The 26043-nt window shown below is 35.6% G+C and overlaps 1 protein-coding gene across 10 annotated transcripts in view; it reads right to left on the minus strand.

Annotated features, from left to right (window-relative positions):
• Positions 1 to 26043, minus strand: part of DGKH (diacylglycerol kinase eta) — a 212010-nt gene that overhangs the window by 18821 nt on the left and 167146 nt on the right. For all 10 annotated transcript variants that reach the window (XM_077158350.1, XM_077158353.1, XM_077158351.1 and 7 more), the window contains 8 exons: positions 23830 to 23961; positions 18206 to 18323; positions 17120 to 17230; positions 16884 to 16980; positions 3690 to 3797; positions 1478 to 1591; positions 1076 to 1210; positions 411 to 574 (listed from right to left, as the gene is read on the minus strand). In XM_077158350.1, coding sequence (XP_077014465.1) covers positions 411 to 574; positions 1076 to 1210; positions 1478 to 1591; positions 3690 to 3797; positions 16884 to 16980; positions 17120 to 17230; positions 18206 to 18323; positions 23830 to 23961 — 979 coding nt within the window. The remainder of the gene's footprint in view (positions 1 to 410; positions 575 to 1075; positions 1211 to 1477; positions 1592 to 3689; positions 3798 to 16883; positions 16981 to 17119; positions 17231 to 18205; positions 18324 to 23829; positions 23962 to 26043) is intronic.

Genomic DNA, 26043 nt, shown 5'->3' on the forward strand with positions numbered 1-26043 from the left:
TGAAAGAAGGGATAAAGTTTCTACTTCCTTCTAATACCACACACATTTAACTAATAATTAGAAGGCAACAGCTATGTAGGGAATACAGTGTGAAGACTGTGTATAAAACGGGAAGGTAATAGTGGAGAGAGTAATGTGTGGTAGGGCACGTTAAACAAGCTCTCCACTGTGTTTCAGAAAGCCTAAGGGCTGGACTGCAGAACATAATGCGGGGGGTATGTGTTAGACAGTGGGGACAGGGTATACTGAAGGGGAGCAGCAGATCAGGAGGCACAAATGATCCAGCAAATGAGTAGAAACATCTCTTTTAGATACTGCAAACTACTGAAATGACGCATGAGGACAGAAAACCAAAACTGGAGAGGACCGAAGTTCCCATAGGACAAAGAGTCCCAGCAAACCCACCATACCTCGTGATGAGTTCCTCGGCAGCCTGGGAGCACAGCTGCATCTGCGACGCCTCTTCCGATGCTAAGTCGCCAGAGTGATGAATGTACAAGTGGGTACGAAGCGCTGGTTTACCAGAGTCACACTTCTGTTTATCCTCCCAAGATTTGAGAGTGCTTTCAAAAGCCTGGTTAAAGTCAATATTGCAAAGGACTGTTAGATTATAGCTCTGAGACCCAGATAAATATGTACCTAGATACTACACGAATGACCTAGAAACTGCTCTTGCTTTTTTTCTAATCAAGTATCTCATTAAATTATAAACAAGGATAAAAAGATATTTTAAAGTTTTTCTGTGTATCTCAACAAACAAAAAGTAATGTAATCTGTGAGAATGAGTATTTCACTGAAAAGTTTAAAAAGAGCGAACCTCAACAATGCTTCCATCTTTACTATTTTACGTATGCTAGCCAGGATCAGTATTGGCAGTCTGACTTGCTAATTCCATGAAGCTAATTAAAAGTACTAGATATAACATGTCTGTATTCCAAACCAGAAACGACCTAGATGTCAGATGTAAAAGAGACAATTTGAATCTTTTTCCTTGTTTTCCACTTTTTCTAACAACTTCAGATTTTTTAAAAACCCAACTTGGTAAAAATCTAGGAGAATGATTTTTGTCACATACCCTGTCTCTCGTTAGCATCTGAGCTCTGTTTTTGTGCACAATTTTGATAATCCCCGGAGGCTGGACCCATGCTTCACCGTCCACCTGAACTGGGACACCCTCATCGCCAAATATAGTGATTTTTACTGTACGGCACTGAAATAGAACAAATTATTTTAGGGTACAAACCATCGTGAGACTCACTCTACATTCAGGCTTGACTTTAGTGCTGACGGCATTTGGCCAGCGAATTCTGTAGAGCAGAAAGTTTTACTTTACCACATATGATGACATCCGACTAACTGGCAGGAAAAGAAGCCAGTGTTTTATAAACGGATTGACAGTGTAGGATGCATTTGAAAAAGTTTTCCCCACACCCCAGAGGCCGGAGTAGCACAGTCACATTTGATTTCAGGAACCAACCTGGGCTATTCGATGGTGCTGCAGTTTAATGACCCTTGAGACTGCCATTTGCATGCTGTCAAAGATGGCAACGACTTCGAGGATCTTGTCATCGAAGGACGGTGCCGTAAATATCTAAAAGGAAAACTACATTACACTTCCACTGATAAACTGAACTTTAAATGAAGCGGCACCTCAAGCAACACAACCTCTGCAAATATGAATTTCTAAAACCTTATAAAAATAGCAGGCAGAAAGAAAAGCAAGGAATATCATCAGGAATTATAATTCAAGGAAAAAAGTCTCTGAAGACAGTTTAAAATAAACTTAAAATAAACTAATAAAATAAGTAACATTTTAAAACCCACATGGATATAATACCCGTATCTCTCATTGAGCACCCTTTGGACCAGTGAACCAGTATATTTTCTAACAGTTCTTGGTATAAATGTGTTGAATATTTGTTTATACCAAAGTCAGATGCTTTGATAAAATGATGCTTGTAATTTTAGGAAATCTAAAAAGCCTGGAAGGTGATCTGGTTTCATAAGGTTAAAGCAAATGAACAAAAAAAGAACAACAACAAGCAAAAAAGCAAATGAACATAAAAGTTATGGCTGGCCTCACATGGTACGTTCTAAGCGGCCTTTTCCTTAGGGAAATTCTTCAAGGTGCTACAGCGATATGCACGTGTGCTTTATATCTGAACACGATGTTTTAGGGCATTTGAAAGAAAGGAAACAAAAACCTTCATAGATAAAAAACACATAAGCTTACTTGGATTTTGCATTGAATGCATTTACATAAAGTTAACTTAATCACAATTTCTAAATTTAGATGGTGGTACTCTCTCCTTTTCTCTATCATAAGTAATTGTCTCTAAAAAAATGATTCAACATAAAGTAGTAACCTAAATATAACTTTCATCGAGTAATACTGGCATGAGGATATGGTAATATTGATGATTTCTCATCATTTTTGTTATCAGACTGCCTGGGTTTGTATCTTAGTTCTATAATTTACTAATCTGTGTGAACTTTGTCTCAGTTTCTTCATATTAAAATTTAGTTTAAAATCGTGGGTATTAGATAATGAATGTGAAGCTCCTAACATAGCCTGACCTGGAAAGTATTCAGGAAATGTTACCTCTATGTATCTTTAGCCCACTGTTTTTTTCCTTCAAAATATTTGAGAGTAGTGACATAGTAACAAAAAATGCTGACTGCTAATGTAAATTTTTATACTTCATTGGGATTGGCATATATTCATAGCATCAAAATTACAAATACTTATTAATTTATTTTATACTTTTATCCTGTGTGCCAGTTTAAGAGTACTGAGAAAATGGGTCATTGCAAACCAATAGACAGTAAGCCTCAAACCAAGGGCCTATCGATCAAAGCATGTGACTATTCAAACAAAGACTTTGACAACCATTTATTTTTGTGGTTATATACACTTGAAAATTTGTGCCTTCTCTATCATTTATTTAAAAGACAATTACAGGGCAGGCCACGGAGGCTCAGCAGGCAGAGTTCTTGCCTGCCATGTCGGAGACCCGGGTTCGATTCCTAGTGCCTGCCCGTGCAAAAAAAAAAAAAAGTGGAGGGAAGAAGCAGAAGAGAAGGCAACAGTGATGTGATATGAGAAGGGCTTAAACCTCTCTGTAGCTATGAAGGTGGAGGAAGGAAGTCACCAGCCAAGTAATATGGGTGGCTTGTAGGAGCTAGAAAGGGCAAGGAAATGGATTGTTCCCTAGAGCCCCCAGAAAAGGACATGGTTTTGCTGGCACCTATGAGAGAGAGCCATGCCAGACTTGATAATAAATGTGTGTTATTTAAGCTGCTAAGTTGGTGTTACTTTGTTACAGAAAGTGACATGGAAATGAAATGAAAAAGTGAAAACATTCCTTCTCTATACCCTAAATCTACTTTTCAAAACTAGACTTTTCTGTGTCCATTCAGAAATATTTAGTCACATCCCAAGATACGCATGTCTATATACTTGACATGTAGAAATTTTAGAGTAGTGCAATAAGAGACTAATTCAAATGAAATCTTAAACATCTATTCCAGCCTTGACCTCCCCAATGTAGGAGAATAGCATATTCCAGCTGGAAATTAAATGAATGGTATATGATTTACTGACATGTTTTTAGAAAGTCAATTAGTCCAATGGTTTACTTTCTTCTGAGAAAGTAAACTACTTACTCTCACATCATGATGCTACTTACATCATCGTCTTTAGTTCCACCCCAGAAATTAGTACCTCCAGCGTAGCTTGGAATGTTCAACACTGCTATGCCTTGCAGACTGGGGAGAGGGATATATTGTCCATCACACTGTAAGGTAAAAAGCTAAGATTAGATGAAAAGGGGCAGAACCACTAGATAGGAAGACACCAAAATATCAAAGATAAAGGGGCAGAACCGCTAGATTGGAAGATACTAAACTACCAAAGATAAAGACTCCTGTCAATGCATTCCTACACATTAAAAGTCTTTATCTTATTCTTTCCATCTGAAAAACTTGTGTGAATACTTATAGCCAAAGCTGTTACAAAAATTGAATGTTAGAAAGAGAAAACATTCTAACTCTTCTTTCTTTTGAAATTAGGTGATATTTTCCTTATATCTTTCTGAGGTCACTTAAGATAGTCTCACTTATGGTTAACTGTACTTATTTTAACCATCCTTTTCAAAGCAAGATCTATAAGGGCAGAGTTCTGGTTCTAACCACTGTTTCTGGTATCTCTCATAGCCCGTGGCACAATGCTGGGTCCACTATAATTTACTGGCAACAAGCTAAAGACAATTAATCGTTAAGGAGACAATTACTTAAGGAACTAATTTTAAAAAACTACTTCGAAAACATGGTAGTATTTAAGCTACACAAATTTTATGATGATCATGTTTAATAATTAATTAGCATTTAAATTGAACCACTTACAATTTTTCTAAGGGAGCATCTAATCCAATGGAAAGATTGAAACCTCTATTTTGAAAGAGGAGAACAGTTTGTAGATGTCATACTTAAAATAGATGCTAAGATTTTCACTAGATAATTATTAAATTAAAAAATAATTAATACAACTTCATAAAATTGCATTTTAATGCCCAATCAAAATTATCTTCAACCTTTAGAAAAAAATGAGAATTGAGTCCATTTTTGAACCATTTTAAGTAATGTGAATTCAAATATGATTTACTCCATGTGTGCTTTTTTTTTTTCCTTTTTAATAATTCCTTTCTTTTTTACGGAAACAGTGTTAACTAGCAGAGAAGTTAAGCATCTCACATTCAAAGGTCCACTCTGTATTCCAGCACTCAGGGCAGTGCCTAGCTCAGAGACAGTGCTCAATGTGTATTTGTTAAATGAATGAACATTAAGTATTCAGTAGAATAATAAACTTTTTCTAAGCCCTATATATGAACAGATATCTTTGTGTGCTTAAGAAATGGCTGTTTTAAATTATATGACTAACTTGAAAGGAAATGAAAAAAATACTGTCTCTATAAATACAAAAAAAGTATTTTTAAAATCAATTCAGAACAGTCTTTAAAGAGTTTATAAATGGAGGCACTTTATTTGCAAGCATGTTATAGCAAAAGATGAACATATTCAGAAAGAAGTTCCATGTACAGTGCTGAATTTAACATATATGTATTAAACAAACCACCCAGAGTTTTGAATAGAAATATCTACTTCATAGAGTGTGATAGTTAGGGTCAAATGTCAACTTGCCCAGTTGATGGTGGCCAGTTGTTCTGTTGTTGTGGACTTAAATCATCAGCATGTGAAATTCATCTATGGTTGAGTACATCTGTGACTGGCTATGAGGAGTGCCTTCCACAATGACTAAGGCTTAAAAGGAGAGGTCAGAAGAGAGAGGGAGCTCAGCACAGCCTAGCACAAGCAGCGCAGAGCTCAGAGTCAACTCAATCCCACGTTTGGGGATGCAGAAAGGACACAGCCCAGGGAAAGCCAGTGGGACCCAGAAGCCAAAGAAGGCCAGCAGACATTGCCGTGTGCCTTCCCATGTGACAAAGAAACTCAGATGAAAACCAGCTGCCTTTCTTCTGAGGAACCGTAAATTTGTAAATAAATAAATTCCCTATTAAGCCTATCCATCCCTGGTGTGTTGCATTCCAGCAGCTTTAAAACCAAAACACAGCGTTTCATGAGAAAATAGGAGTGGCATGGATTCAACAAAGTAGGATCACGGGACTCAAAAGTTTCTCTTATATTCAGGAAAGATTTCAAGAGTGTTATATTCTTTTACAATCTTCCCCAACTTCCTACATATCCATCTGTGGTTCATGATATTACAGATTGTTATAAATCTGCAGCTAACACTTTTCTGACTGCTACTTATCATTTGGGCAAGTCCCTTAACTCCTCAGTGCTTCACTTTGTCCATCTGTGAAATGGGGCTAATAATACCTAGTTCATAGCGTAGCAATGTGATAAGTATAGGAATAGCACCTAGACACAGAGTAGGAAGTCAGTAAATTTCTGTGCAATCACAATTACAAAATTTATGTTTTATGGTGAAAAAGCACTGGACATGACTTTTTGGCTCCTCCAGTTACCAGATGCTTGATTTGGGGGAAGTGGCTTCATTCCTCTGAACTAAATAATAAAACCTACCTCATAAGAATGTTCATATTTGCCATATAAAGACATAAGAATTAAAGGCAATATATATATAGAAAGCATTCAGTAATCTTCAATGATCATAAAGTGATAAAAAGCAGTTATGATGAATTATTATTGAAGTGAATTAAACAAAGATAGAGACTACTATTACACAATAAATCACAAGTCATATTTATTTAGGGCTTTAAAGGAGTTTAAACAGGCAACGTCATCAACACAGCGATGTAAAACATCCCCTACAAAGCCCTCCCAAGAGATCCAGCAAGTGAAAGGACAAATACCATTGCTTAGACCTCTGGAGGATGGGAGAGACTAGAGAAGGAGTCTACAAATGCTGAATCAGAGAAAAATAAAATATCAGTAGGAAACTTCCATCCCTGACCTCCTGGTCCCCCCCTCAATCACTCAGACCTGCACAGTGGGAAGTGCTCAGAGGTACAGGCCCTGGTACCTCCCACCCCTGCCAGGGACAGGGACTACAGAGGCACTCACAGCAGTGAGTTAGAACCACACACATCCAGGCATGAGGACCCAATCTGCAGAGCCCCAGGGCAGAGCCCCAGCGGCTGAGGAGTGCTGCACACAGAAGGGCCCACCCCCCACAGCGGGAGGCAGGAGACCATGAAGAACTGCAGCTGGCAAGGGCTATGCTTCCCCAATGCAGTTTCTGTCGGCTGGACCACCACCTAAATGCAAAACGGACTTTTCTGGAGTGATCCATCGCTAATGACTGACCCTGTTTGGCTCCCCAGAAGGGGTATTCCCTATTGGGAAAGAAAACAGCCAGAAGAGCCTCACAGGGCAAAAAAGGGGTGGGTGTTAAATGGAACTGCAGTTAAGACAGGAGGGTTCCAGAATAGAAAAGTGAGAGGAAACCAGGGCAATTAGTGAGGGAGAGAATTTAAATAAATCTGAGTAGCTGGGGAGAAAATTCTAACAAAAAACAAACATAACAGCGCAAGATTCTTGGGTTTAGGAACAGAGGAAAGGAAGCTTTCTCCAGGACGTGAAAAAAATTACACAAAAAGTACAACCTTAAAACTGTACCGCATAGCCAGGGCAAGAAAAGGAAGAGGTGCTGAGAAAATCTGGTTAGTTAAACATGGCTATTCTAAAGGTCTAGAATACGTTGGACCAATCATCAAATAAGAGCCTTAATGCAAAGCAACAAAACAAAAACAAAAACAAAAACACCCATAAAATCCAAGGCAAGAGAGAGAAACTGACCTTCAGAGTAAATTCATCAAGAATCAGATGCCTGGACAGCAGCAAAAACAATTACAAGCATACTAAGAAACAGGAAGATAGGGCCCAGTCAAAGGAACAAATTAAAAATTCAGAGCAGACACAGAATTTGAAACAACTGATTAATGATGTTCAAACAAATCTAAATCAATTCAAGGAGATGAAGGAAAATGTGACTAAAGGGATAAAGGATATTAAGAAGACACCGGGTGAGCATAAAGAATTTAAAACTATAAAAAGAAATATAACAAGAATTATTGGAATTAAAGCACAACAGAAAAGATTAAAAATACACTAGAGGCATACAACACCAATTTGAAAAGACAGAAGAATCAGCATACTATAAGAAACAACAATTGGAAGATAGAAAAAAGAATAGAAAAAATTCAGCAGATTCTCAGGTACTTGAACAATAGCATGAAACAAGCAAAAATATACAAATCATTGGTGTTCCAAAAGAAGAGAAGAGAAAAGGGGCAGAATGAAGATCTGAGGAAATAATGGCTGAAAATTTCCCAACTCTCATGGAAAACATAAATATACATATCCAAGAAGTGCAACATACTCCAAACAGAATAAATCCTAAAGATCTACTCCAAAACAAATTCTAATCAAAATGCCAAGTGTCAAAGACAAAGAGAGAATCCTGAAAGTAGCAACAAAAAAACGATTTGTCACATACAAGGGATTGTTGATACGACTAAGTGTTGATTTCTCATCAGAAATCATGGAGGTGAGAAGGCAGTGGTATGATATTCTGAAGGTACTGAAAGAGAAAAATTGCCAGCCAAGAATTCTTTATCCAGCAAAACTGTCCTCATTTTTTAGAGAGAATTTTAAATATTCACAGATAGACAGAAACTGAGAGTCTGTAAATAAGAAACCTTTCCTACAGGAATTACTAAATGCAGAAAGGAAAAGACAGGAGAGGCAGGCTTGGAGGAGAGCATAGAAATAAAGATTATCAGTAGGGGTAACTGAAAGGGTACAAAAAGAATAAAAAATAAGATATGACATAAAAAAACCAAAGTATAAAATGGCTGAAGGACTGCCTTCACAGTAATAACATTGAATATTGATGGACCAAACTCCACAATCAAAAGACACAGATTGGAAGAATGAATTAAAAAGTATTAATTAACTATATGCTATCTACAAGAGACTCACCTTAGGCTGAAAGATACAAATAGGTTAAAAGGGTGGAAAAAGATACTCCACGAAAAATGTAATAAAAAAAGAGCTGGGGTAGCTATTCTAATATCGGACAAAACAGACTTTAAATGCAAAACTGCTATAAAAGACAAAGTAGGATAATATATATTAACAAAAAGGAGCAATCTACCAACAAGAAATAACAATTATAAATATTCATGCACTGTGCTAGTTTGAAAGTATTGCATATCCTAGAAAAGCCATGTCCTTTAATCCTGAATCAATATTGTAGGGTGGAAACCCTTTTGATTAGATTGTGGAGATGTGGCATGCCCAATTATGGGTGTGGCCTTTTGGTTATATGGAGAACCCCTGCTTCAGAGCTGAAAAGACACAGATGTTTGAAGCTGCTTGGAGTACTGACAGAGCAGATTCCTAGACACAGGCAGACCCCAGGGGTCATCGCCATGTACCTTCCCATGAGATGCTATACAAGCCAGAACCCTGAGTTGTGTCCTGGAGGAACTAAGTGAAAGGACCACAGATGCTCAGAGAGGAAACCACTGATATCAGAACCTGGAAGCAATGGAACTGAGAACAAGGACCAGCAGATGCCAGCCACGTGTCTTCCCAGCTGAAAGAGGTCTTCCGGGCAGCATCGGTCTTCCTCGCGTAAAGTAACCTCTTGTTGATGCCTTAATTTGGACATTTTCACAGCCTTAGAAGAAGAAATACAAGACATCAACAGACCAATTCAGTCACTAAAAAATGCCCTACAAAGAAAGCGCAGAACCAGAAGGCTTCAGAGTTGAATTCTACCAAGCATTCCAAGAAAAATTAATACCAATCCTGTTCAAACTCTTCCAGAGAAATAGAAAAGGAAGGAACACTACCTAACTCATTCTACGAAGCCAATATCACTGAATACCAATATCTGATAAAGATGCTACAAGAAAAGAAAATTAATCACCAATTTCTCTAAAGAAATATATATGCAAAAATCTTCAACAAAATACTTGCCAACTGAATCTAACAGCATATTAAAAGAATTATACACGACGATCAAGCGGGTTGTATCCAAGGTCTGCAAGGGTGGTTCAACACAAGAAAATCAATTAATGCTACACACTATATTAACAAATAGCAGGGGAAAAAACACATAATCACTTGATAATGCAGAAAAAGCATCTGACAAAATCCAGCATCCTTTCTTGATAAAAACACTTTGAAAGATAGAAACAGAAAGGAAACATCTTCAACATGATAAAAGGTATATATGAAAAACCTACAGCTTGCCTTGTACTCAGACTGAATGCTTTCCCTCTATGAGCTGGAACAAGACAAAGATGCCCAATGTCACTAGTGTTACTCAACATTGTACTGGAAGTTCTAGCCAGAGAAGTTAGGCATGAAAAAGAAATAAAAGGCATCCAAACTGGAAAGGAAAAAGGAAAACTTTCACTATTTATAGATTACATGATCCTATATATAGAAATTCCAGAAAAATTGACACGAAAGCTATGCTGGTTTGAATCTGTTATGTACCCCAGAAAAGCCTATATTCCTTTAATCATTCTTGTGGGTCCTGTTGTGCATAGGACCTTTGGATTAGGTTGTTTCCATGGAGATGTGACATACCCAATTCAAGGTAGATCATAATCCTTTACTAGAGTCCTTCAAAAGAGCGCATGGAGAGGCAGAGTTCAGACAGAATGCCCCAGGACTAACAAGCAAAGACCACAGAAGCCCAGGGATACTGTGGCGAGAAGGACCAGCAGAAGTTGTCATGGGCCTTCCCATGTGACAGATAACATCAGCCTTTCTTCAGTGAAGGTATCCTCTTGTTGATGCCTTAATTTGGACATTTCCATGGCCTTAGAATTGTAACTTGTAATTTAATAAATCACCATTGTTAAAGGCCAACCCATTTCTGGTATAAGCCATTCCAGCAGCTTTAGCAAAATGAAACAAAAGCTACTAGAGCTAATAAACAAATTCAGCAAACGGTGGGGGATAAATGATGAACACATAAAGATCAGTAGTGTTTTTATACATTAGTACTGGGCAATCTGAGGAGGAAATCAAGAAAAAAAAATCCAATTACAATAGCAACTAAAAGAATACAATATCTAGGACTAAATTTAACTAAAGATATAAAGGACTTGTACACAGAAAACTAAAAACATTGCTAAAAGAAAGATCTAAATAAATGGAGGGACACTCTGTGTTCGTGGGCTGGAAGACTAAATATTGTTAAGATGCAAATTCTACCCAAATATCAAATATCAATTACAGATTCAATGCAATCCCAATCAAAATTCCAAAAGCCTATTTTTCAGAAATGGAAAAGACAACCATCATATATAATTGGAAGGGAAAGGGACCAAAATATCCAAAAACATCTTGACAAAAAAGAATAAAGTCAGAGTACTCACACTTCCTGATTTTAAAGTATGTTACAAACCTACAGTGGCCAAAAGAGCATGGTATTGGCACAAGGATGGATATACTGATCAATAGAATAGAATTGAGAGTTCAGAAATAGACCCTCATATCTATGGCCAACTGATTTTGACAAGGCTGCTAAGTCCACTCAATTGGGAAAGAACAGTTTCTTTAGCAAATGGTGCTGGAGGAATTGAATATCCATATGCAAAAGAATGAAGGACAACCCTTATCTCATACCATATACAAAAATGAACTTGAAATAATCAAAGACCTAAATATAAGAATCAGGACGATAGAACTCCTAGAAGAAAATATAGGGAAGTATCATCAAGATTTTGTGTTAGGCAATGGTTTTGTAGACTTTACAACTAAATTACAAACAATGAAAACAGATAAATGGGGCCTCTTCAAAATTAAAACTTATCCGTATCAAAAGAATTTGTCACAAAAGCAAAATACTCAATGGGAAAAAATATTTAGAAACCACATAACCGATAAGGTTTCATATTCAGAATACATAAAGAAATCCTACAACTCAATAAATAAAAAAGGAAAAACAACCCAATTGAAAAAATGGGTAAAAGACTTAAAGAGACACTTCTCAAAGAGAATATATAAATGCTAGAAAGCACATGAAAAGATGCTCACCATCACTAGCTATTACAGAAATGCAAATTAAAATCACAATGAGATATCGTTTCACACCCGCTATAATGGATACTATTAAAAAAACAGAAAACTACAAGTGTTGGAGAAGATGTGGAGAAATAGGAGCACTCAGTTGCTGGTGGTAATATAAAATGGTGCAGCTACTGTGGAAGACAGTTTGGCAGTTCCTACAGGAAGCTAAGTATAGAATAACTATATGATTCGGCAATCTTACTACTAAGTATATACCCAGAAGAATGAAGAATAAAGCAGGGACTCAAACAGATACTTTCACAACGATATGCATAGTGGCATTATTCACAACTGTCAAAAGATGCAAGCAATCCAATGTCCATCCACTTATGAAAAGATAAACAAAATGTATATATGTATGTGTGTGTTGGTTTGAAGCTGCTATGTATCCCCAAAAAGACAATGTTCTTTTAATCCATTCCTGTGGCTGCAGACCTGTTGTGGGTGGGATTGTCTTGGCTAGGTTATTTCAATTTGAGATGTGACCCACCTAATTCAAGGTGGGATTTAATCCTTTCTTTCGAATGGGCAGGCACTGAGACTCAAACTTGGGTCTCTAGCATGGCAGGCGAGAACTCTGCCTGCTGAGCCACTGTGGCCAGCCTGTTCTTTGAAATCCTTTCTAAGAAAATAAAGGACAGAAAGACCACAGACAGCACGGAGAGAAATGTCCCAGAGAAGGTAAGAGGCCCATGGGAGCTCAGAGAGGAAGCCCCTGGAGCCAGAAGCTGAAAGCAATGAGACCTGGGAGAGAAGGACCGGAACACGGCAGTCATGTGCCTTGCTATCTGACAGACGAACCTCAGATGCAAACAGCTTATCTTTAGAGAAGATATCTTCCTCTTGATGTCTTAATTTGGATATTTTCACAGTCTAAGAACTGTGAATACTAAGTTAACATTCCTATTGCAGAAGCCAATCCATTTCTGATATATTGCATACCAGCAGCTTTAGCAAACAGAAACAGTTCACAATGGAATATCATTCAGCTATAGAAAGGAATGAAGTCTTGATGCATGTGGCAGCATGGATGAACCTCGAGGACATGATATTCAACGAAAAAAACAGACTAAAAGGATAAATATTGAATGATCTCAGTGATGTGAATTAATATAATACGCAAATGCAGAGAGTTTGAATCCAGAATGTTGATTACCAGGGGATAAACTGGGGTAGAGGATGGGGAGCTGATGCTTAATTTGTACAGAATTTCTATTTAGGTTATTGTAAAGGTTTAGAAATGGATGTGGTGATGGAAGCACATCATTGAGTGTAATTAACAGCACTGAATTATATAGGTGGATGTGATTAAAATGGGAAGCTTTAGGTTGTATATGTTACTAGAATAAAAATTAAATACAACAGGGATGTAAAACTCATGATAATGGAATACATATATTCACAATTGAAAATATTTTGTTAATTTATTTCAATATAATTGGTTCCTTTTGTAATTCTATATATTTCATATAATGCAGTTAAGAACAATATTCTGAGGAGTCCATAATTTTCACTAGAATGTCAAAAGGGTCCTCAGCTTCAAAAAAAGGTCAAGAGCCTCTGTTAAATGGGTAGTAGAAAAGCAGCTGTTTAAGTAAAACAACTTTGGACCACCAGTAAGAAAGGCCAGGAATGCCTATGTCCGCCCTCTGAAGGCTCTTCCAGGAATAAAGACAATCCAGCTATTCTGAGTCCACACAGTTCCTTAAACCTGGAAAGTGGCTATGGCGCTGGGTCACCGTATTTACCAAATTATACTAAAATGATTATTTCCCACAGGGCCACACACGGTGCTAAACACTGAGCATAACAAAGACAAAGACAATTTCCCACTTCTCCTTAAAGAAAGGGAAACCGAGCAGAGGACATGGAAAAGAAAGTAAACAATTACAATACAATCCATAGGGAGGTATCTGCAGGGTCTTGGGACAGGGCTATCAAGAGTAGCATTTTAAAAGTGTGAACTTCCCTGATTTTGTACTTTTCAGCTAGTAATGACTATCTTAATTTTATAAGCAAAGTAACTTCTACAAACTAACGAATCATGCACTTGTGGTCATAGGTACAGCAGGCCTATTTTTTTATAGTAATATTTCATTGATAGTGAATGACACCTCTACATTCCACATTCCAATGTTAAGATAACATCTAACATAATAATGCTCTCTTTAATATTTTTCCATATGATGTACCTTACTTAAATGTATTTGGTTATAAAAAGATCCAAGACAGGAAAGTCATACTTATCAGCATACATATTGAGCCCTGGATCAAGTGCAAAAAAATGGTAAAAACCACAGAAATTAATAGGCTTTTCAGAGTCATGTCCCCAACCTTCTCCTTCCCCTTATCTGAGGAAATTAACTTTTGCTGTTCCTAGTTTCCTGCTTAAAATACTAAAAAATTAAATGCTCAAAATCTTTTTTTCTTTTACTAACTTGTTGCTAGAAATAATTGGAACCAAAAAGTAAGTATTCATTTAAATGAAAAGATTCTATTTAAAGGCATATTTAATTTTATTGTCCTTCTTTTTATTGTGCTTTGCAGAGCTTGTGTTTTTAACAAATTGAAGGTTTGTGGCAAACCTGTGTCAAGCAAATCTCTTGACACTTTTTTCCAATAGCATGGGCTTATTTCGTGTCTCTGTGTTATGTTTTGGTAATTCCCATAATATTTCAAACTTTTTCATTATTATTATACCTGCTACTGTGCCCTGTAATCTTTGATGTTACTACCATAATTGTTTTGGGATCATGAACCATGCCCATAAAAGAGGGCAAACTTAATAAATGTTGGGTGTTCTGACACTGGCCGTTCCCTGTCTCTGACCTTCTCCTCAGGTCTCCTTATTGCCTACGAGGCAACATTATTGAAATTAGGCCAATAAGTAAATCTACAGTGGGCTCAAAATGTTCATGTGAAAGGAACAGTTGCACATCCCTCACTGCAAATCAAAAGCTATACATGATCAAGCTTAGTGAGAAAAGCATGTCGAAAGTCAAGACAGGCAGAAAGCTAGGCCTCTTGTGCCAGTCAGCCAAGTAGTGAATGAAAAGGAAAAGGTCTTGAAGGGAATTAAAAGTGCTACTCCAGTGAACACACAAATGATAAGAAAGCAAAACAGCCTTACTGCTGATGTGGGGAAAGTTTTAGTGGTCTGGATAGAAGATCAAACCAGCTACAACATTCCCTTAAGCCAAAGCTTAATCTACAGCAAAACCCTAACTCTTCAATTCCCTGAAGGCTGAGAGAGGTGAGGAAGCTGCAGAAGAAGAATTTGAAGATAGTAGAAGTCCCTTCATGAGGTTTAAGGAAAGATGCCATCTAAGTACAAGTGGAGCAGCAAGTGCTGATGTAGGAGCTACAAAAAGTTATCCAGAAGATCTAGTTAAGATAATTGTTGAAGGTAGCAACATTAAACAACAGATTTTTTTAATGGAGACAAAACAGCCTTCTACTGGAAGATGCCATCTAGGCTCTCCTAATTAGGAAGATCAATGCCTGGTTTCAAAGCTTCAAAGGACAGGATGATGCTCTTGTTAGGGGCTAACACAGGTAGTGACTTTAAGATGCAGCCAATGCTCATTCATTTATCATTCCAAAAATCCTAGGGTCCTTAATAATTATGTTGAATCTACTCTGCCTGGGCTCTATATAAGGAATGACAAAGCCTGGATGATGGACATCTATTTACAACATGGTTTACTAATATTTTAAGCCCACTGTTGGGACTTATTGCTCAGACAAAAAGGGTCCTTTCAAAATATGACCATTAATTGACAATGCATCTTGTCACCAAGAGCTCTGATGGAGATGTACAAAGAGATGAATGTTGTTTTCATGCCTGTTAACACAACTTCCATTCTGCAGCCCATGTATCAAGGAGTAATTTTGACCCTGAAGTCTTATTATTTAAGAAATAAATTTCATAAGTCTATAGCTGCCATAGGTAGTGATTCTTCTGATGGATCTGGGCAAAGTAAATTGAAAACCTTTTGGAAAGAATTTACCATTTTAGAGCTATTATTAAGAACAGTCATGATTTGTGGAGGTCAAATATCTACGTTAACAGAACTGTGGAAGTTGATTGCAACCCTCATGGAAGACTTTAAGGGGTTCAAGACTTCAGTGGAAGAAATAATTGCTGATGTGGTAGAACTATGAAGGAAATTAGAATTAGAAGTGGAGCTTGAAGATATGACTGTCTTGCTGCCATCTCTTGATCAAATTTGAACAGATGAGGAGTTGTTTCTTATGGATGAGCCAAGAAAGTGGTTTCATGAGATGGAATCTACTCCTAGTGAAGGTGCTGTGAACACTGTTGAAATTATAACAAAGGATTTAGAATGTTACATAAACTTACTTGATAAAGCAAAGGCACAGAAAAATTTGAGAAGATTGGCTCCAATTCTGAAAGAAATTCTATTCTGGATAAAATGCTATCAAACAGCATCAGAGAAATCTTCCGTGAAAGGAAGAGTCAAGTGATGTGGTAAACTTCATTGTTGTCTTTTATTTTAAGAATGGCCACAGCCACCCCAACCTTCAGCAACCACAACCCTGATCAGTCAGGAGCCATCAACAATTAAACAAAACGCTCCACCAGTAAAAAAAAGATTACAACTTGCTGAAGGCTCAGATGATGGTTAGCATTTTTTTGGCAATAAAGTATTTTAAAATTAAGGTATGCACATTGTTTTTTAGACATAATGCTACTGCACACTTAATAGACTTCAGTACAGTATAAACATAACTTTTATATGCCCTGGGAAGCCAAAAATTTCATGTGGCTCACTTTATTGCAATATTCACTTTATCTGAACCACTTTATCTATCCAAGGAATGCCTGCACACGGAAGTTCTTTTCAGGGATATGTGGAATTTCAGACATTATACAGAATTGGGTCAGAACTTGGAAAATTAAAACAGGAAAACCCATCAAACCCCTACACTATAAATGTGGCCGGCGGCTTCCCCTTTTACAGGGGCATCCACAACTCCAGAGAAGCAACCAAATTTCATGAACTAATGATAGTGATAAGCATGACATTAAATAGTCAGTATCTATACCTTCTTTGGTATAAAGTTGATAATAATTAAAAAATCATTCTTCCATTCTTTTCTCCAAGAGGGTTATATCACTAACGAAAAGGAATTTAGGCCAAATCAGCTCCACAAATGAAATTGTGTGTTATTTTTTAAATAAGACACTTTGAACCATCTTTACCTCAAGATGAACTCACCTCAAGTAAAACCCTTTGTTCTAAATTCTTATATGATCTCTGTAATAACTCTTTGGTTCCAAGGACTCCATACCACATCAGATTTTTAGTCCGGCTCCTGAAAGTAAATGTTGCGAGGCAATTTCAGTAAATATTATTTATTCATTCATTAAAGGCAGCGAAAGCTAAAGAAGTAATAAATGAAATTAAATAAAATTGCTTTCATGTAATAATATTACTACTAATGCCAAAATTACCTGTACTTTTCAGGGTGCTCTTCTCTCTTATTATTAAATTCTAATGAAATTTTTGCATCTAATCCAATCCCAAAGTAATTGTTCATGACACATTTTTCTGAATATGCATCTCTATGATAATAAGGAAAAGCATATAAAAGTCAATTTCAAGGTCATAACAACAATTACAATGTGTACATAAAACAGAACTGAAAGCCATTTAAATTAAGCTTCCATTTCTTACAGTAGAGAGTAAAGCTCAGAGGGAATTTCTTCCCACCCACATGCCATGTGCATAGTCCCAGGGGATGTGTGGATAAGAGAGATGGTAGAGAAAGCAAAATGGAAGCAGAGTTCTGGTCTGTTTTTCAGGTAATTGTACCAAAATTTTAGTCCTTCTATCTCCTGCATAAGCCCCTTACTACACGGGCAAAGGAGAATGATTTGGGGAGGGTCTAAGTCAGGTATCAAAACTTTTCTTTTTTCAATTATCAGAAGGCAATCTCATCTCTTCTTAACAGTGGATAAATGTTTATTGAACACAAACTGCTCAATCCAATCCATTCTGCTAAGTTCTTTGGAAAGCACAAAGAAGTTTAAATATATCTGGCCTTTGAGGAGTGTCATTAGAGAAATGAGATGTAACAAACACAAATTTAAAAACAGTAAAAGGAAGCAGGCATTGAAGTGTCAAAAATGGTTTTAGGAGTACTGAAAAGAAAGAGATGTGTGGGTTTGAGGTTTCTAGAAGTAAGTCAACCTATAAGCTAGACTTGGAAAGATGGTCCGATTTGGTGAGTCTAAGAAGGGAATAGCATCAGTAGGGGTGTGGATGCAACAATGAGAAAAATATTCAGGAAATGCGAGCAGCTACACCTCATTCAACCATAGGTCAGAGAAAAATGAGATCTAGCTCAGGGACAAATTATGGAAGCCATTGAATTTCAAATGGGTCAGTGTTCATCATTATCAAAATTTGAAATCTTCTGATCATCCTTTTTTATATGGAATCATATTTATTAAAATACAGTTTTTAATATTACAATTAATACAGAGCAGAGACAAGAAAAGCCAAAATAATCAATACTTGCAAAAGCATTTTCTTACAATGAGTCTGGATCTGGGTCAATAAATGGAGTTGCACCAAAAGGATCAATATTTGCTAGTAACATTTTGTTGATAATAGAACTCCCGGCAATTGAGGCAGCTAGTCCTGCTCTTAAACCTGCCCAGGAAAAAAATGAATACATAGAAGATAATGGGTTAGGAAAAAAAAACAAAGAAAGAACCAATCTGTTGCTTTCAATCCTAACTTCAAACATTTTGCTCCTGAAGTACGGTTTTCATTGCCTACTCTTCTCATTAATCAAAACCAAGAACTATGACTTTAGTGAATACAAAACAGTTGATACTTTTAAGGATCTAGAAATTGTCTTAAAAAATTGAACAGATGAGGATCTAAATAGGAGTTGCTTTTGATAGTTTCTCATTCCCTATCTCAATTATAACTTTAATAAATTCATATTATTGCTTTTGTTATAACAAATAAGGTATTGAGTCTTTCTTAAAGGTGTTATAAAGGTGGAATTGCCCAAAATGGCATGGAGTTATCACTTCTGTTGGCAAAGCATAAATAATAACACTCAAAAGTAGAGAGATGTATGAAGGCATAAACTCAGCGTTGGTGGCAAAAAAAAAGTAGTAAAATATTAAACGCAGGTACTTGTAAATTTTAGAAGAAAAGAGTATTGACTGTAAAGAATAAAGCTTCTACCCTATATCTAAAAATGTAAAACTTCAAATTAATTTCAATATGCTTTATACTGTTATGGTATTCAAAGATAATTAACTTTATGATCTGTTCACATCAATATTAAGGCTAAAAGCACTAAAATCCGAAGAGAAGACTAAGTAATAGGGGACTAAAAGAACAAAAATGCAGGAAGGAAGTGAGAAAACACGTCATGCAATTGAGAAATATGAGGATATTAGGAAAAAACATGCTCTTCTTAGAGGATTATTATTATTCATTATCATAGCCATTAAAGTTTAGATGATTATCAAATAATCAAGATGAATCTTATTTAATTTCCTAGCTTTGTATCTGCAATGGCATACACTGTTATGCCAATTTCCTTTATATCTAAGTGAACAAATACAATATTTCTGGTGAGCATAAAGAACAGCTTGGACAGGTGAAGAGCCATCCTCTGACTGCCTCCCAGAAAAGGATAACATTTTCTAAAGTGTTTTCTGATTACTCATATTCACAGTTTGCAAACCCAGAGGAGTCTTGCAAACCCTACAAGGGTTGGTTTCCAGTTAAAAGAGAGACATGACCTTCATGTAGTCCTTTCCAGAACTAAACATGTTCCTGATTCATCTTTTTTTAAAAATGCTATTGAGATATAATTCACACATCATAAAATTCACCCCTTTAAAGCATCTAACTCATTTGTTTTTAGTGTTTATCAATCTTATACAATCATCACCACTATGTAATTCCAGAACTTTTTCATCACCCTAAAGGAAATCTGGTACCCATTAGCTCTCATTACCCATCCCCTACTTTCCCCCAATCCCAAGTAATCTACTTTTTATATCCATGGATTTACCAATTCAGGACATTTCATAAAAATGAAATAATATACAATGTGGTTTTTTCTGTCTGGCTTCTTTCACTTAGCATAATGTCTTCAAGATTCATCCATGTTTAGCATGTGTTACTACTTCATTCCCTTAGAATCTGAATGATATTCCATTGTATGGATTTATCACTTTTGGTTTATCCATTTACCACTGATGAACATTTGGTTTGTTACCACTTTTTGGCAATTATGATTAATGCTGCTATGAACGTTCATGCACAAGTTTTTGTGTGGATATATGTTTTCATTTCTCTTGGGATTTGAAGAGGTTATATGGTAACTTTATGTCTAATTTTTTAAGGAACTGCCAAACTGTTTTCCAAAGTGACTACAACATTTTACATTCCTACCAGCATTATATACAAGTCCACATTTCTTCACCTCCTTGACAATATCTGTTATTATCTTTTTTAATCCCAGCCATCCTAGTGATTTGAAGTGGTACCTCAATGTGGTTTGGATTTGCATTTCATTGATGACTAATGAGGTTGAGCATCTTTTCAGGTGCTTACTGGAACATTTGTATATGCATACCTGTTTTTGAGAAATGTCTATTCAAATTCTTTATCTTTTAAATGGGCTATTTATCTTTTTATAACTGAATTTTAAGAATTATTTTTATATTCTGGATATTAGTTCTTTATCAGATACATTATTTGTAAATGTTTTCTCCCATTCTGTGGGTCATATTTTCATTTTCTTGTTAATGTCCTTTGAAATACCAAAGTTTTTAACTTTGATGAAATCCAATTTACATGTTTTCTTTTGTTGCTTGTGCTTTGGGGTCTCATATCTAAATAACCATTCCTAATCCAAGGTTGTGAAAACTTACACCCACATTGTTTTTCTAAGAGTTTTATAATTTTAGTTCTTATATTTAGATTTTTGATCCAATTGAGTTAATTTTTATATATGGTATGAAGTAAAGGTCCAACTTTACCCCTTATTTACATGTGGATATCTAGTTGCCACATCCCCATATGTTGAAAAGACTTCTCTGTTTCCTTTGAATTATCTTGGCACTCCTTCTTGAAATATCAGTAGACCATAAATGTAAGAGTATTATTTTTGGACTCTCAGCTTCATTCACTGAACTATTTTTCTCTCCTTATTCCATGCCACACAGTGTTGATTACCCTAGTTTTGTAGCAAGCTTTGAAATTGGGAAGTTAGAATATTGCAACGTCATTCTTCTTTTTCAAGATTGGTTTGGCTAATATGAGGTCTTCATATTTCTGTATGAATTTGAAGATCGGCTTGCCAATTTCTGCATATAAGAAAGCTGGGATTTTGCTAGGATTGGGTTAAATTTGTAGATCAATTTTGGGGGTACTGTCATCTAAATAAAATTAAATTATCCAATCCATGAACATGGGGTGTCTTTCTATTTATTTAGGTCTTCTTAAATTTCTTTCAGCAATGTTTTATAGATTTCTATGTTCAAGTGCTGTACTTTTGTTGAATTTATTCCTCAGCCCTTTATTTTTTCTTGTTCTATTATAAATAGAATTGATTAGTTATTTTCATTTTTTGATCATTCATTGTTAGCGTATATATGTACAATTAATTTTTCTATATTGATTTTGTATCGTATAACCTTACTGAACTCATTTATTGGTTTGAATAGTTGTTTTGTGTGTGCATGTGGGTTTTTTTTGTTTTTTGTTTTGGTGGATTCCTATGTACAAGATTACTTCCTGAAAAGAGGTACATAGTTTTACTTCTTCCTTTCCAAACTGGATCCCTATATTTCTTTCTTGCCTAATTGCTCTGGTTAGAACCTCTAGTACAAGGTTGAATAGAAATAGTGAGAACCAGATATTTTTGTCTTGTTCCTATCTTATGGAGAAAACTTTCAGTCTCTGACCATTAATATGATGTTAGCTGTGTTTGTCTGTTTTCACTGATGACCTTGATCAGGTTGAAAAAGCTCCTTTCTATTTCTGGTTTATTGAATGTTTTTACCAAGAAAGGGTGTTGGATTTTGTCAAATGCTTTTCTGCATCTACTGAGATCGTCATGTGGATGTTGTTCTTTATTCTATTAATATGGTATATACTATTCATTGATTTTCATAAGTTGAACCAGTCCTGCCTTACTGGGATAAACCCCACTTGATTACAGTGTATAAAACTTTTTCTATGTTGCTTAAGTTAACTAGAATTTTGTCTGAGTATTTTTGCATCTATATTCAACAGGGATGTTGGTACGTAGTTTTCTTTTCTTGTTATGTCTTTGGTTTTGGTTTCAGAATAATACTGGCGTTGTAGAATGGGTTGGGAAGTGTTTTCTCCTCTTCCAATTTTGGATAAATTTGTGAAGTATTGATGTTAATTCTTCTTTAAACATTTGGTATAATTCACCAGGGAAGCCATCAGGCCTGGGTTTTCTTTGTGGCAAGTTTTTTGATAACTAATTCAATCTTTTTATTTTTTATAGGTCTATTCATATTTTCTATTTCTTCTTTAATCAGTCTTGATAGTATTTTTCTAGGAATTTTTCCACTTCATGTAGGCTATCTAATTTGTTGGCATACATTTTTTCATCATATATACTCATAAATCTTTTTATTTCTGTAAAAGCCATGGTGATGTACTCTCTTTCGTTTCTGATTTAGTAATTTGAGTCCTCTCTCTTGGTCAGTCTAGCTAATGGTTTGCCAACTTTGTTGAACTAGCTTTTGGTTTCATTGATTTTCTGTAATATTTTCTATTCTCTCCTTAATTTTTTTTCCATTCTAATCTTTATTATTTCCTCCCTCTGTTTTTTTTGGGTTAAGTTTGTTCTTTTTTCCAGTCTCTTAAAGCAAAGAGTTGAATTACTGATTTGAGATCTTCTTTTTGGGTGTTTACAGCTATAAATTTCCCCCTAAGCACTGCTTTAGCTGCACTAAGTACATTTAATATATTGTACTTTTGTTTTCAATCATCTCCAACTTCTAAAGTATTTTTCTAACTTCTTCTGTGATTCTTCTTTGACCTACTAGTTATTTAGGAGTATATTTTTTAACTTCCACATATTTTCTAACTTCTTCTGTGATTCTTCTTTGATTCACTAGTTATTTAGGAATGTATTTTTTAACTTCCACACATTTGTGAATTTTACAAAGTTCCTTGCATGAGTCATTTCTAATTTCATTCCATAATGGTTTCAGGAATATATTTTATTTGATTTCCATTCTTATAAAGTAATTGAGAATTGTTTTATGGGCTAACACATGGCCTTTCCTGGTAAATATCCTATATGCACTTGAGAACTATGTGCATTCTATTATTAAGTAAAGGGTTCTGCAAGCATCTTCAAGGTCAAGTTGGTTTATGTGTTCTTCAAGTCTATTATTTCCTTGTTGATCTTCTGTTTAGTTCTATTTATCACTGAAAGGGTATTGAAGTCTCCAAATATTATTACAGAATTGTGATTCATCTTTCAAAAGGACTCAAAGGGAAATATTTCAAAGGGACTCAAAATTTCAAAAGGAAATAAGGAGAACCTTATTTCTAGGGTCTTACTTGAGTTTCAATCTATTCTGGGGTAAATCTGGAGAGTATTCACAAACTCAAACAACTGATATTTAAGGAATCCTCTGAAACACCTATATTTTTCATCCCCTGTCCCTTATAAACCCTTTGGTTTCCACTCCTGCTAGCCTAATCCCAAGGTAAATTCATTTTATCAAGGCTGAGACAAATGACTCATGTTCCAAAATAGATCAATATTACTAGTCCAAAAATGACTGCAGAGAGACCTGTGGCTTAAAACCAAAAAGACAGCTGTGGAAATACTAAAAAGGTAGTAGAGTGGAGGTATTTACTTCAGCTAAATGCATATTCCTGTGCTTTACTCTAGAACTACTGAATTAAAATTTCTCAGAGTGGGGCCCAGGAACATGTGTTTTGATACTTTCCAGTCAATTCTTATGTACACAAAAGTCTAAGGACCCAGATTCTCACTAAGTCTACAATGAACATTCTTCTAAAGGAAGATTTATCTTTAAAAATACATTTCTACAGTTTGTGGAAATAAGAATATACACATTTTCACATAATAACTGAAAAATATACTGTATTTCAGAATCTGTACTACCTGGACAGATTATTCTAGTGTTAAGCACCGGGAGGTTTTCCTTGCTGGCTGCCACAGCTGGACCAGAGCAGGAATCAGCCTGGGTATAGCCACGACTTGTCTGGCCATCTGGAGACCGATGTGCAGTTTTAACTGTTGGCAAAGGGTCCAGATGAAAAAGAGGTAATGATATAGTCACAAAAATAAACAAGCATCTATAAACTCAAGGTATCAACTAATTTAATACAAGTTCAAATCAAGCAGTGGAGCTGAAAATATTACATTCTGTGTATCTAATCTTTCACCATTTTGTTTTCATTTCCTTGAGATTTACTATGCGGACAGAACCTACCACAGGTAGATGTCTTGATCTCTCAGGTCAAATACATGCAAATTGGTCAAAAATAGGTCTACCATAATTAAAGTCAGTAATAGTGGTAATTTGAATGTGATCAATTCATACCTTAAGGTAAACAGAAAGGTTAAGCCTGATGATTTTTGAAAATGAAACTTACAGGTTGTGTTATACTACCAACACAGTATAGTATTTTTCTCATAAGTGTTGAGAGAATGATCAAGTTTAATTAATGTAATTCCCAGAGCTAAAATGTAAAACATGAATTAACACTTTCTTCTATGAAAAGGAAAACAATTATTTGGTTTAAAATAAAGCCAATATATGATTCCTGTACTTATTAATTATTCAAAACAGTGATTTTCCCTAAACTGTTCTATCATTTCTTGTAGAAGCTCAATATATTTTGAAAATTACTCCAAAACATAACTACTATAAAAAAAAGAAAAATGTAATTCTATATAAACTGGTGCAATTTAATGAAGAGCAAATAGTACCTTTAATTAATTTAGGAGCTATGGGCAGGTGATTGAGAAAACAGAAATCCTTAAACTCAATTTAAAAATATTCTAAAACTTAATTATCTTTATTCTTAGTTAAGACTAATTACAAACTAACTATATTAATCTTAGGCTCTATTCTCTCTGTTCAGCACAGTCCAGTTGCACTAAAGAAAAGTAGCAGAACAGCTGGTCTTTTATTTGACAGATGAGACTCCTGGAACCAATTTTTAATAAAAATAACCTTTTGATGTTCATCTTTGATAAAAAGCAGACACTGCCCTAATGACTAAGATTGATGGTCCACTGTAGGTAATTAAATTAACGTTTCATGATTCTTCTCAGTCCTTTGCAGATGACAATGAAAGTGTGAAGTTCATGAGTGTATGGTAAGGTAGAACAGCAGTTGGTTGGAAAACCATTATCAATGAGTACTGAAAAACCAATTCTCTAAAGAGAGCCATTATCATAGACGGAATTATTAAGCAGAAAACTGTAAGGACTCCGTTATCAGCCCTCCTTTACTCAACACATTTATTTCCATGGATGCAGATATATAAGGCCTGCTTATGAAATTCACAGATGAAGTAAATTTGAACTGGCAGAAATTATGCTTCAAAAATTTTTTTGCCAGGATATACTGAAAGATCCAAATCAAAAAGATAAAAGTTCATAGAGATGATTGTAAACTACTATAATTAGATTTTTAAAAAAAAATCATTTGCACAAAAACAGGAGAACAGCAGATTTATAGTGCTTAAAGCCAAAAAAGAAGTCTCAAGTGGTCTTTATAACATCAAATGTCTAAAATGAGTTAACGAATGGTACCTGGGGTCTCAACATGTTATGACACCACAGAAAATTTATGAAGAATTTTGTCCAAAACGAGGCACCAAATGTCAAAATAAATTTTGACCAAAGAGGTGCAACTAGAAAAACATAATGTTTGAAATCATCAAGTTGAAGATTGGTAGAGGATCCATGGAGAGATATCTGGAAAAAGAAGATAAAAGGTATGGGAAGAAGATGTGATCCCATGAAAGCTGCTTTCAACATCATCTAAGGGCTGCCACATGGACGAAGAATAGGATACAGCTATTCCATAAAGTGCAATAAGGTGTGTTAAACTACTTTTAAATTAACCATAAAGTACCACACAAGTGCCAGTACTTTTGAATGTTAACATTATGATAAATAAAACCTTATCAATAATAACTGCAATCATGGGTAGAAATATAAGGGAGAACATATAAAGCTCAGCATGAAGAGTAACTTTCTAACTAGAGCTGACCACTGAGAGCCATGTATTGAAAAGTGAGTAGCCCAAAGGCTCAATGACTCTCTCTCAAGAAGATTACAGAATATGTCTGCATTGGATTC

The sequence above is a fragment of the Tamandua tetradactyla genome, chromosome 4 (assembly GCF_023851605.1).
Source record: "Tamandua tetradactyla isolate mTamTet1 chromosome 4, mTamTet1.pri, whole genome shotgun sequence".
NCBI lineage: Eukaryota > Metazoa > Chordata > Mammalia > Pilosa > Myrmecophagidae > Tamandua > Tamandua tetradactyla.